Source organism: Colletotrichum scovillei, assembly GCF_011075155.1.
Source record: "Colletotrichum scovillei strain TJNH1 chromosome Unknown Contig00006, whole genome shotgun sequence".
Lineage (NCBI taxonomy): Eukaryota > Fungi > Ascomycota > Sordariomycetes > Glomerellales > Glomerellaceae > Colletotrichum > Colletotrichum scovillei.
Genome location: NW_023336264.1, coordinates 826,932 through 838,833, shown reverse-complemented (window position 1 = coordinate 838,833; position 11,902 = coordinate 826,932). Strand labels below are relative to the sequence as shown.

The 11,902-nt window shown below is 55.2% G+C and overlaps 3 protein-coding genes across 3 annotated transcripts; all 3 read right to left on the bottom strand.

Annotated features, from left to right (window-relative positions):
* Positions 1 to 1,687: 1,687 nt before the first annotated feature.
* Positions 1,688 to 3,440, bottom strand: HER10_EVM0000108 (fasciclin domain-containing protein). Its single transcript, XM_035469903.1, has one exon. It carries the CDS (start codon positions 3,402 to 3,404, stop codon positions 1,725 to 1,727), a length of 1,680 nt encoding a protein of 559 aa, XP_035331999.1. The 5' UTR covers positions 3,405 to 3,440; the 3' UTR covers positions 1,688 to 1,724.
* Positions 3,441 to 3,697: 257 nt separating this feature from the next.
* HER10_EVM0002585 (uncharacterized protein) lies at positions 3,698 to 6,223 on the bottom strand. The gene has a single exon (XM_035472291.1). The coding sequence runs from the start codon at positions 5,607 to 5,609 to the stop codon at positions 3,936 to 3,938; it is 1,674 nt and encodes a 557-aa protein (XP_035332297.1). The 5' UTR covers positions 5,610 to 6,223; the 3' UTR covers positions 3,698 to 3,935.
* A 355-nt stretch (positions 6,224 to 6,578) lies between these two features.
* On the bottom strand, positions 6,579 to 11,247 carry HER10_EVM0007933 (mucin-1). The gene is made up of 4 exons (XM_035483053.1): positions 8,990 to 11,247; positions 8,597 to 8,865; positions 8,045 to 8,480; positions 6,579 to 7,988 (listed from the first exon to the last, which is right to left on the bottom strand). The coding sequence occupies exons 1-4, from the start codon at positions 9,270 to 9,272 to the stop codon at positions 7,162 to 7,164; spliced, it is 1,815 nt and encodes a 604-aa protein (XP_035332944.1). The 5' UTR covers positions 9,273 to 11,247; the 3' UTR covers positions 6,579 to 7,161.
* Between the last annotated feature and the right edge of the window lie 655 nt (positions 11,248 to 11,902).

Here is an 11,902-nt window from a genome sequence, read left to right as displayed (position 1 = left end):
AGCCGTTTCTCGCATCGTTGATTGATCGGACGTTCCCAACGAGACCGACTTACTGGAGGGGGAGGCATTGCTGTTGCAATTGCATCGACGGGCGCAACAGCCGGTACACTAAAGTACCTAGGCACCTGCCTTACATCACGTCGTTGCAACTGCACGGCAGCAGCAAACGGCTGGAATCCTCAGAGAACTGAACGGCGAAGGGCTCCAGGCCGCACTAGTTACCTAGTCGGCTTGCCGGAGGCGGCGGGAGCTGCAGGACAATTGGGGGTGAGACGGGTGGACTTTTCGGAATGCATTTTGTCGGGCGGCCTTCCGATGTGGGGCCGTGCGTTCGGGGCTCGGGAGTGGCTTGGAATTTCCCCTGTGCTATCAGCCAGGGAGGCAAGCCACATCTAGGCCATTGCATCAAGAGAGCAAACAAACGTAGCCTTCTCGAGAGACTAACATCACGCATGTGTCGTTCCGAGACCGCCTTTGCAGACTCGCGTGTCAGCAGACAGCTTGTGGATGTTTAAGGGTATGTTGCGATTACAAATCTATTCCACTTCATACTGCATTTCTATCTTGATACTGGTCGTCATCGCCACCTTCCACTCATCCGCTTATCTTGGGTATCTTCTATGCTGGAATCGTCATGCATTGAGTGCCTCTGTACCGACCAACGAGGCCCTATCACCGAGTCAGTCGTGATCAAACACCACGGCCTTGTACCCCCTCTACTCACAGCTTCTCCCACTCATCTGGGTCCGTGTTTCAATCTTCTCGGTCTAAGGGCGACAGTACGAGCAACGAGCATGTGTGCACGCCACAAATGCATCGTTGGGCTTGTTGTTGAAGTCACAGTACTCGTAGCACTCCATCAAGTTCTTGTCGGGGCAGACCTGCGCGCTGGCGAACGAGAGGCCGGCCACGAGGATAGATAGAACGGGTGCGAGCTTCATGTCGGCGAGTATTCGTATATCGGGTCTTGAAGATAGTAGAAGGGAGGGTTTACCTAGGAGAAGGGAGTTGCCAAGAGTGTTTATAAAGGATTTTCTTTCCCCGTCTTCTTATAAGCGGAAACTGTGCCTATAAGGCCTTGCGCTCCGACAGCAAAAAAGTGATTAGGCTATGTAGGGTGTAGGAGCGGCAGGGCCGGTGTTGATGATTTCCCCGAGTCGGGAATGATGACGCTCGCAAGCCGACTCGGGAAATAACTACGCGTGGAGCAGAAACGATATTGATAATCTGCGTTATGACACATGGACACACTATCAAACGTTGTGATTGGGGGACAGTTGCCAGTAAAAGCTATAGTGGACTGTCTAGCAAGAGACACGACTCAAGGCCCCAGTCTCTGGCACGGCTGTACGGACACGGCGTATACGGGTTACGGATAGCAAGGAAATGAGCTTTCGTAGTACGAAGTTACAAACTACGAAGTAGTAGCGAGAGTAAAAGGCCGTGCTTAGTCGCGAGGGTTCATTTCGTTCCTCTCAAGGTTCATGACTATAATCTAGACTAGGGCGTCACCCCATCGTCTCAACTCCCACGTGCCCACGGTCTTGTGGTTTTAAGATTGCCAAGGTGAGTTTCCCTTCGGGAATAAACCCCTCGGAGATGCTTGATTCAACGGTGGAGGAAACACTCGAGAATCCATGGTCAAAATCATCTGATGACAGAGTGCAAGACAACAATTCATACGTTCCTCATGAATCTACGGGCACGATACTATCAAGGATATCCTACAACTCTTCGCTCCAACCGCCCTCGTATCCTACCTCGATAAACCGGGCCAGCCGCCTCTTGAGTTCCTCCACGCCAATCCTCCCCGAAGACGAAGTCGACGACAGTAATGGCGGCGCTGGCGGTGGCAAGAGCACCTCGTCCAGGATATGCATAACGCCATCCCTGACCGGCACATCTCTCGCTGATACCGCCGCCCCATTCACCCTCACCACGCCCACCGGCCGTCCACCGTCACCCGTACGTCCCGCGCTGCGAGAAACCACTGCCTCGATCGAGACCCTCGCCCCGTCAAGCAAAGTCTGAACATCCCGTCGCACCCGCCCCACCCCGTCGGCGTCCTCCCCGAGGTCCCTTCCCCCGTCGGTCTTCTCCTCCATCTCCTCCTCATCCATCTCCACGCCTTTGAAAAAGTCCGTATAAACAACCTCCGCAACAAAATGATACCTCACCAAAGCCTCAAGAAACTGAGCCCCCTCCCGCGAAGAGAAAAGGAAATCCATCGCCTCCTCGCCCAACTTATCCCACGCCTCATTCGACGGCGCAAACACCGTGACGCCAGAGCCGCCACGGAGGCTCCGCAACACTTCCTCGCTCGCTCCGCTCCTCTTCATCGCCTTCGCAAAAGTCCCCAGCGTCTCCTCTGGCACCGCAGTACCGACGAGCACATCCCACCGCGGCGGCGGAATCAGGACCTCGTCTATAAAGTGTACGACAACAGCACCGTCCCCGCTCTCCCTCGATTCGGGAGCGAGAACCCGGGCGTAAAAGTTAATCTCAACACCCGATGGCCCCTCCGCGATCCTCACCCTCTGCTGTCCTAGCTCCCCGCCACCACCTTCTTCGAGAATCGTCTCCGCCGTCCGCAGACCACGGAGATTTTTGTAAGTGTACCGCCCCGGAAGAATGTGGTACTCGAGGATCTCGCCGAGTAGTTCCGCTCGACTGAGTTCGAAAACGCCCTCAAGCTTCTGAAAAGCTGAGTCCACGGGGACGAAGACCGTGAACTGCTCTTGTTTCTGCGTATTCTCGTCGTTGTTGCCGAGAAGCATGTCGTGGGCCTTGCCGTATGAGGTGAGGAGCGTTGTGAAGTACTCAGTTTGCATGCCGCTCTCTTTGATCAACGCCAAGAGATCCTTCCCTTTGTCTGCCTCTTGACTCGATCTCGGATCGTCACTTGTTATTTGTTGGAGTACGACCGGCCCTGCGTGGCCGGTTTCGATGTCGTGGGCGTCGGTTGGCTGTCCCATCACGCGTCTACCGGCCTGGGCCATGGCTCCAGCAGCTTGGTAAAACATGCCGCCAATGGCGTTGACCACATCGCCGAGTGACGATGACTTCCCGTCACTCCATGCCCGCGTTGTATCCCAACTCGAGTCCCTCGAACTTCCATCCTGGGTCCTTACTGTTGACTGCTCGGGCCTAGTCTCGGGTAAAGCAAAAGCCGAGACAGAAGTAGCCACAGCCGCGTATGGCAAGACACAGCTCGCCTTCATATCTTCGCAACCTTTAGTATCCGATATCAAAGCCGCAGCAGCAGATGACGACGGCGAAGAATCCACCGACGATGAGCGAACGTGACGTATCAGCTTCTCAGAGAGTTTTCGACGAAGAGAAGTGGAAGAGTTGAAACGGATATGTATTCGTCGCCCCATGGGGAAGTACTCGCTCCCGATCATAGCCCTATATAAATAAAGGGTATTTTGTTGTGTAATTCTTCAACACAAAGAATGGGTCTGAGACATTCACGACCCGGATGAAGTGGGCGTCCCGGTCTCCGCTGATGTAGGTTTCCTGTCATCGGATGGAGACATAGAGGTACCCGTCACCCCCGGTCCCGGGCGGGCAGCAGCATCGCGGCGGACCATCAGGGTCCGCACATGCGGCGCAGTGACTTCTGACTTACACCGCACCGTCGCGACTCTGCATGCTGTTCCACTTCTTCCCGGTACATGTGATATTCAGATCCATTGTTGGCTTTGACTGGTTGAGAATGCATCAAAGTCGTGTCTTGGCGGTTGTGTAGGACAACAAGGTGCCGTCACCTGAGTCGACGAGAATATCGGGTCCAAAAGGCATGATGACCGCCCGTCCGCAGCGATAGATTCAGGAAGTGTGTCCCGCGGCTATTTTGCATCGTCCTTTTTTTTGTCTCATCTCAGAGGATTGACATGGTGATGCCGTAAAGAGTTGTACGAAGGCAGGCGAGCTCACACTCTCGGGCCCCCGAACCCGCCAACGACCCGAATCTCCCCAACCTTCTTTTCCACCGCCTCGAAGGCATCCACAACCCGCCCGCCCCTGACATCAATAACACCCCATCTCTGCTCTCTGCTCTTTCTCGGGACCCTTCTTCTTCCTCCCGATTCCGCTCCCGTCCCGTGCTCCCAAACACCATTCTCGTCAAGAAGAACCTCCAAAGCCCAGACAAACCTCACGCCTCCTGTACCATCATCCTCCCCACCACTCCCAGGCGCAGAGGCATACAACCTCTCAGCATCCTCCTTATCTCTAGGTATCTTCGTACACAGCAGGTGCAAATCAAGTAGCTGCGAAAAAACAAGCCCAAAGGTCGGTTTATTCCGCCTCGACGCCGCCTGGTTCCCGCCGTAGCCGTAACCCGTGATATTTAACGCAGGTGGGTTGAAGATGGATCGAAGTGTCGGGTCGACCGCCTTTCCACTGCTACCAGTGAAATGATCTCCTCCAATCGGTGGCGGCGGCGGCGGCGGCGGACCTCCCTGGGCATCCGCGGGCTTGGATGTCGTCGGCTCCTTTGAAGAGCTCGTGCTGTTGAGGAGCATGATCAACGGGCTGGACTCCAGGTTCCTGGATAGATACCGTAAGTGGGAGGAGAGGCGTTGGAGCGAATCATGCGCGGATTGACGGTCGCGGCGGGTGAAGAGCGCCGTCATGAGGCTGTGGAAGTGCGTGATCAGGATGATATCCGGCAAGGCTGGAAGTTTCGAATGGTCGTCTTCTGGGGATCTGCTCTCGGGCGCTGTTGCTGCTGTCGCTTCTGCCGCTTCTGCTGCTGCTACGGCTGGGATGGCGTCGAGAGGCTCGTTTTCTGGCTGTGGTGGTCTGCTCACAGTCTCCTCCTCATGAAGCTCTTCTGTGACTTGGTCTGGTGTTTCTTCCGCGTGATTGTTGAATCCTTCCCCCTCTGCGCCTTCAGTGACTTCCTCTTCAACCGCTTCTCTCTCGGGAGAAGCTGCAGTCATAAACGGTGTCGGTGACCGAATTGACGAAGGCGGCGGTGACAGCGAAGACGACGACGAAGATGGTAGCGAGATGGCGTCCTCGTCGTCATCCTCGTCGCTGTCGGCGATCTCCGTCCTCGTAGACTTGGTCGGCTGAGGCCGCGGCTTCAGTTCAGGCAACACAATCCTCTCAGGCTGTTGAGATACTTCCGGCTCAGGCGCAGCATGCTCATGTCTCCTCGATGAATTCGCCGCATCCTCAGCAGGAGCTTCCACACCGGCCGAGGCTTCCGCAACCCCTTCATCCTTTTTCTCGCCTCCCGTAAGATGCTTATCGTCATCCTTCTCCAACCGGTCTCCAGACGGAGCCCGAAAACCCGGAGAGGAGACCATACGCGGCTCAGGGCTCTCAGGCGGAATATCCAAGTCCCCAAGAGCCTCCCACAAGCCCTCGAGATCAAACACCCTCGAGACAGAAACCCTTCCCAAACACCGCCTCAACCTCGTCACCACATCCGCCTCAGCGGTGCCGCGCACCACGAGCTCCGTTCGAATGGCGTCCCTCAGCGGCGGAAGAATAGCCGCAGGGGGCTGCGTCGTGACAATCATCACCCTGGCCTCCACGCCTCTCCCATCACTCTCGGGCTCCTCTCCGCAGAGCGTCTTCGCCAGCGCCTGCATCGAAATCTAGAAATAACAAGTCAGCAGATTTTCCCTGAATCCCCCAATGCAGAAAGAGACTCACCAAAATTCCCATCTGCTCACTCTCAGAACTAAGCCCAACAACACTACCCCTCTCGAACCCGCCACAGAGGACCTCCCCATCGACCTCCCGGCTCCCGACCTGAACTCGACCCCTCGCCACCGCCGCATCTCTGCGCTTCGTCTCCCGACTGCAGAGGACGGCCGCGGAGACCGGCTCGAGAGGGAAATGCGAGCTCGCCTGCGACGCGGGGAATACCATCTCATCACCGTCGTTGCCGGCGCCTGCCATAGCTGTACGCCTCCTGTCCTTCCTTCCTCTTCTTCGTCTTCCAGGGCTCACCGTGGCCCTAGCCGTTCTGGACCGAGACAAGTGACAAAATGAAAGAGTCTCATTTCCGTGTCATTTCGACTTATTCTTTCGTTGACTCTGCTGCGTCTCTACTCCGAGATGGAATGATGGAAGCCGGCAAGAAGGTATCGTCAAGTCACATGATGGCAGCTGCCAACAGTTGTGCGGATTAAATTCCGACGAGAATGCCAGGGGAAGGGAGGAGCTGCTGGAAATTCTCCGCTGGAAATCTCGATTCAAGTCTCGGCGCTTTCCAGGGCCAGCCAGACTGGCACATTACGTTTGGACAGGGCCTTATCAGCCATTTCAAGGCTCAATGACATCACCCCTGTGTCTTGCATGATTGTCACTCATGCAGCCCTTTCTCACTCCTTGCCTTACACCTTACTCAACGCATCTCATCCGGACTTCGCCATACCAAAAACCTTGCTAGGGGGACACGACAGACTAGGTAGTCATGCATTTTGTGCTTTTCTTGTCAATAAGCTGACCCCTTGTTCCAAAAATACCTTGCACATGTTAGGTATCCCTTCATTGTCGCTACCTTGTTACGGTTGAATGCACTGCAAATTGGCAATAAGAAGCAGCATGTGAGGCTCAATGTTCTCTATTTTCAATAAAGCTAATTCATAACAATCTGCCGACGGACTGTTGGATTGCCTGCTCTATGCCTTCCCTTTGTGTAAAGTGCCTCTGCCGGCCCTGGAATATTTGTAGCAAAAGAGGCAGAAAAGGAGGCTCGTTTCCTCCCAAAGAAATATGATTATTCACGAGAAAGGTATCACTTGTCGGGTGGTGTGAAAATCCAGACGCATATGTGCGACCGCTCCGCCCTGACAATCGTAGTTCTCGTCCTGATGGCTTCTCCAAGAGCCACCCAACCCAATTCGAGATCCCAACCGTATTGACTCCCTCCACAAATGATCCAGAATTCGATATTATCGGATCCGTAGCCCAATGTGTTTGCATTGTAACCAGATGGTTCAAACAACTTCACGTCGTTCGTTCAAGGGGTGCATCGACTGCACCCTTTCTCTTTTTTGAAACTGATCGCCTTGAAGTGAGGCGTTTGATGAATGGCAAGGACTTTCTTTGCCGTATGCCTTCGCATTCGTCTTGTTGTGTCCTTTGTTTTGGCTCGATGCTCTCGTATCCTGCTTCCTAAGTTCTGCGAAACCACTAGGCGGCAGTGCCAGGTGCAGGAGGCGGTGCCATGGCATCAGAAGCCTGGCGTCTGCGTCCACCCTTCAGACTCTTGACTCTGGCCATGAAGCCTCCAGAAGGCTTGCTGGGTCCGTCCTCAGTCGGTGACATCACGTCAGCTGTGGCACGACGCTCGAGGCCATTAGCAGAGCCTCGACGGGGCACTGGGGGAGGTACACCAGGCGAACGGGTACCGTTGTCGGCTCGCTTGACAGAGATTGTCTCGGGCTCCTTTCCATACTCGGAAAAGAAGGGGTTACGCTCGCCAGTGTACGAAATGCTGCTGGCGGGTCCATTGGCATCGGGCGATCGACGGGAGGTGTATGCTCCCTCCGGGTTGGTGATTCGACCAGAAGGACCATACTCGCGGGGCTCCCTCTTCATTCCACGAATGCGTTGGGCGATGGACTTGCTGCGGCCAAGGCCCTCGGAGGTCGACTGCTGGGCTTGCTCAGCCTGAGTCTTCTGGATGGCAGCTCGGGCAGCAGGAGTACCCTCCAGGAAGGTCGAGGCACCGAGTCCCATGGATTCCTCTCCGTAAACGATCGAACCGCGAGCTCGAGGGTCAAAGACAGCGGGATCATCCTTGCGCTCAAGTCTGGCAGCAGTTGCAAAGTCTGCCGATGCCTCGCCGTCGTTGTGGCCCATGAACACAGCATGGTCCGGGCGCTTGTTGAGGGGACCGGAGCCGCCAAGGGACATGTTGAGGGAGTCCTTGGCAAAGGCTTGCATCGGTGCACGGCGGCTGCCCTTGCGGTTACGGTGGGGGTTGGCTGCATCGAAAGGACCGTCGTGATGGAACACTACATGCCATTAGCCTGGGAATTTCCAATTTAAGAAAGGAAAATGCTTCACTCACATCCGGTGCCGTAGATGCTGGTGGCATCCAGTTGGTCGATGATATCGATTCTGCGACTGGGCTTCTTGGGGTCCTTATCCTTTCCTTCCCGGGCGCGGCGTTCTCTCTCCCGACGTCTGGCTTCCTTTGCCTTTCTCTCTTCGTCGGTCGGAGACTTCTCGATATCAATCAGTACGGACGACTCAGAGTTCCTGCGTGGTCGGCGTTCCTGAGGTCGGCGTTGGGGCGATCCAGGAGCTCCACCAGGTCGGGGAGGACCACCACTGCCCTGAAGGCGTCGCTGTCTCATCGCCTCCTCCTGAGATCTCGATGGACGGTGTCCGGGTGGCGGAGGACCGCGACGGGCTCCGGGCGGCACATTCTCGCGTCCTGGCACTCCGGGCGGGCGATTCGTCGGGGGTCGAGGTTGCTTCTGATCGTTAATGGTGAGACCATCCTGTGAGACGAAAAGTCAGTAACCTGCAAGCTCTTTATGTACGCGCGGCAAGAATTCAATTGGCGACCGTGGGATCGGCTCGGGTTGCATCAATTGATGGCTCGGGGGCAACGTACAAACAGCTCCTCAGCGGTAGGCGATGCCTTGTTGTCCAGTGATGTCGACATGGTGCCTGCTCCGATCAAGTTCGGTTGACTACTCGAGTATGATGGATCGAGGAATGGGTTGCGCGAGACAGGTCGGGGAGGGTCGTCAAAAGGCGAGGCGGGAGAGGTGGTATTCGTAGTGCCGGAGAGTAGTGGGGAGGCAGCGCGGTTGCGAAAGGGGTTGTTGGATGAGAGATTAAGCGTCAAGCCAGCGCCAGCAGATTTGCTAGGTTGATGGCCTATTCCAAGGAAGTAAAGTTAGCACTCGATAAGAGGAAGGAGAGAGAGAGAAAGACAGTGACGGCTCCGTGCATGCGAGTGACGGCGAGGGGGGAAGGGATATGAAACATGAGGGCGGTATACATGACACAGCAGGTTCAACAACTGGGTGGAGCGGGCGCGGTGCTTGCGTTTGCTTGGGCGGCAGTGCAATCCGTGAGAAAGGGCGGCTCTCTTCCCGTTGGACAGGGCAAAAGTCAAAGGGGGAGAAATCCGGGAAGATGGTGGCAGGCATTGAAAGGGGTGGGTGGGAAGAGGGATGAAGGTTGGGCAGGATAGGACATGCCGGCGCATATCCATCCCCTACATCCATATCAGAGTGTTTGATTCTTGGCTTACCTGGCTGTGCTGATTGTGCCTTTGACATTTTGGCTGTAGTTTGTGAGGTTTACCGTGTGGGATGGTGTGGTACCCGCGACGGGAGGGATGACCAGATGGGAATATGGATAATGATGATGGACGGGCGCGTCGTATTGAAAGTCAAGGGATCGGCCTTTTCTTCCGCCAGAAAAAGGGGAGCTGTCCGACCGATTGAGGAGAGAGCAGCGAGCGTTGCTAGCAAGCTTGATTTTCTTTGGCTGTCAAATGGCCGTTCCTAGCGTCATGCCTCTCTGCAGGGACAAACAATAACGGGGGGAACGGGTTTTTGGAGGAGCCACCCGACGGTTCCTCGGCAGGTCACTGGGCGGTGCGGTGCGCGTGGTGTGTGTGGCAGCGTGCGGGCAAGCAATCTGCAGTACGTCCGAAGGCAGATGGGTGGTCGGGATCCGGAGTCGTAGGTGGGTGGGTGCGTGGGTTGAAAAGAAGAAAATAGGGGTGAGTTGTAATATCAAAGATCCTCGATTATAGTCGGCAATGCGCGTCTGGTTTGGCTTGTAGTGCAGCGCGGTGTCCTTTTCTCCTGCTTTGATCCGACGTCAGCTAGAAAAAAGCATCCCTTGGGCTCTGAGGGGATGAATTGGTTTGGGGGGACGAATTGATTATCGGATAATGGATTGGGTCCAAATCATCCAATTCAGGGGGAGATTGCTGGTCTGCCGGGAAGCGAGTAGTTTGGCTTGGTGGCTAGGAATTTTTGGGTGGTAGAGTGGTGGATCTGGGGTCCACGCACCATCCACGACTTGCGAGGATGAAGGGGTTTGGCTGCTTGGGTTTGGAGACTTTGGACAGGATTGGGCGGGCACTCGACCAAAAGGCTGGATGATGCCGACGACTGGACGAACGCGCGACAACCGAGCCAAGCAGCTGTCTGAAGAGTGGGCCAGAAAGGGAAATGCAAGCTCACCTTCTCTTTTGGCCTGGGTCTGGCTTTTTTGTTTCCTTTTCTTGCTCAGTCCACGTCCTTGTCAGAGGTACGGAACAACGTTGTCTCTCTCACAAGAGAGCGGTTTGACGAGTTAATAAGTCGATGCTCGGTATTTCAATCCGTGCGATCGCGATACCCCAAAAACGATCCGGGGACAGTGTCTAGATCAGTGATGATGTTTGACAGCTCGTACAGTCGCTAGCTGGTATTGCCGTGTGACATGGGCTCGGTGTGTGCCTGCAACACGGACCCGGGTTGACCCAACTTCTGGGTCGCTTTGATGCCTTGATAGGGATGCCCGTGTCTCTGCGAAGCGAGAGATGACGACAGAAAACAGAAGGTAGTGTAGTTTTGGCTGAATAGGGAGGTGATGGTGACACTGTTCCTAGTCGTGTTCGGATGCTTAGAGAATGCGGGTGGTCTCTGAATATGAGATGCGAAGTCGGATGAGATGGTGAGTCGAGATGAAGGTAGATGGATGCGAGAACGGACGAGAAGTTGGAGCGAGAGACGAGAGATGCTGCTTGAGAGTTCGTTCAGCTCGAGAGTGTGTTGGCGAAAGAGGAAAAAAAACGAGGGACGGGTGCGAGGCAGTGGAAAGTCCCGTGAGGCAGGTAAGGCCAATGGTCCACTCGTTGAAGAGGGGGAGAAGCTGTGAGGCGGAAGAGGAAGGAGGTCCCGTTGAAGGAAAGAACAAAGGAAGGAAGGCGCGAGGCTTAAGTTCTGAGGCTTGGTGTGAAAGAGCAGGAGGCAGGAGGCACTCCACGAGTCGTTGAGCAGGGCAGGTGCACCTCAGGCAAGATATTTGTGTATCCGTCCGCAGCTTTTGAACGGGAAGGAATGAATAATCGGGTAGGAGGAAACGAGGAAGCCACGGCCAAGGTAGGTAGGTATCTTTAAGCTGAGGAAGGTGAGGTGGGTGAGCTGAGGAGGGGCAGGCAAGAGCGATGATTTATTAGTATTAGTCGACTCTGGTTCTTCTTTCCTTTTCGTCGTTTGGGGAAAGAAGGCACAAACGATGAGAATGGGAAAGAATCAGACCGGAGTAGAAGCAAGAAAAAGCGAGAAAGGGAAGGAGAGGAGGAGTAAGAGCAATTAGGAAACGGAAAGACACAGAGCGTGGACAATGCAGCAAGAAACATCCCAACGACCTAACGACGCCCTCCCGATCCCCGCGCATTCCACCCGTTCCGATCGCCTCCTCCTCTCCTCTCTGTCTCTCTCTCCATTTCGACATCCATGGATGTCATCCCCATCACCCATCACCCTCATCTGTCAGCGGCACCTGAACTCGACCAGGTCCTGGTCCTGGTCTGGCACAGGCACATGAGCCACTCGATCTCAATCTAAGCCGCCCACACCACACCGTCCGAACCTATCCGTATGAATAGCTTATTGTCTTGTAAGCTTACCTTTTTTTTGCCCTCAGGGACACCATACAAAGACGAGGGAACGCTGACAACGGCAGATACGGTTGGCTGGGAAGACGCCTCCTCCGACTTGGGGCCCTTCAGCCCGGGTCTGTGGCTGCATCGTGGGCGGTGAGCATCTTCATGCCTCTACCACTATGTCCAGTGGACCTTCATTACCAGGTGGGTAAACAGTTCCTGTTTCCTAGGTACTACCGCTATCCGTCCTTCCGCCATTTCTATTACTACCCGTACCTCCATCACCATTTCTACTTCCAGCAC

Bases quoted from the DNA above. Each gene is read 5' to 3' on its own strand.
- HER10_EVM0007933 (XM_035483053.1), bottom strand. From the start codon at position 9,272: ATGTCAAAGGCACAATCAGCACAGCCAGGTAAGCCAAGAATCAAACAC. The intron at 8,866-8,989 runs GTATACCGCCCT...TCCTTGGAATAG, and splicing joins TGTTGAACCTGCTGTGTCAT to GCCATCAACCTAGCAAATCT. The intron at 7,989-8,044 runs GTGAGTGAAGCA...AATGGCATGTAG, and splicing joins CAGCATCTACGGCACCGGAT to TGTTCCATCACGACGGTCCT.
- HER10_EVM0002585 (XM_035472291.1), bottom strand. From the start codon at position 5,609: ATGCAGGCGCTGGCGAAGACGCTCTGCGGAGAGGAGCCCGAGAGTGAT.
- HER10_EVM0000108 (XM_035469903.1), bottom strand. From the start codon at position 3,404: ATGATCGGGAGCGAGTACTTCCCCATGGGGCGACGAATACATATCCGT.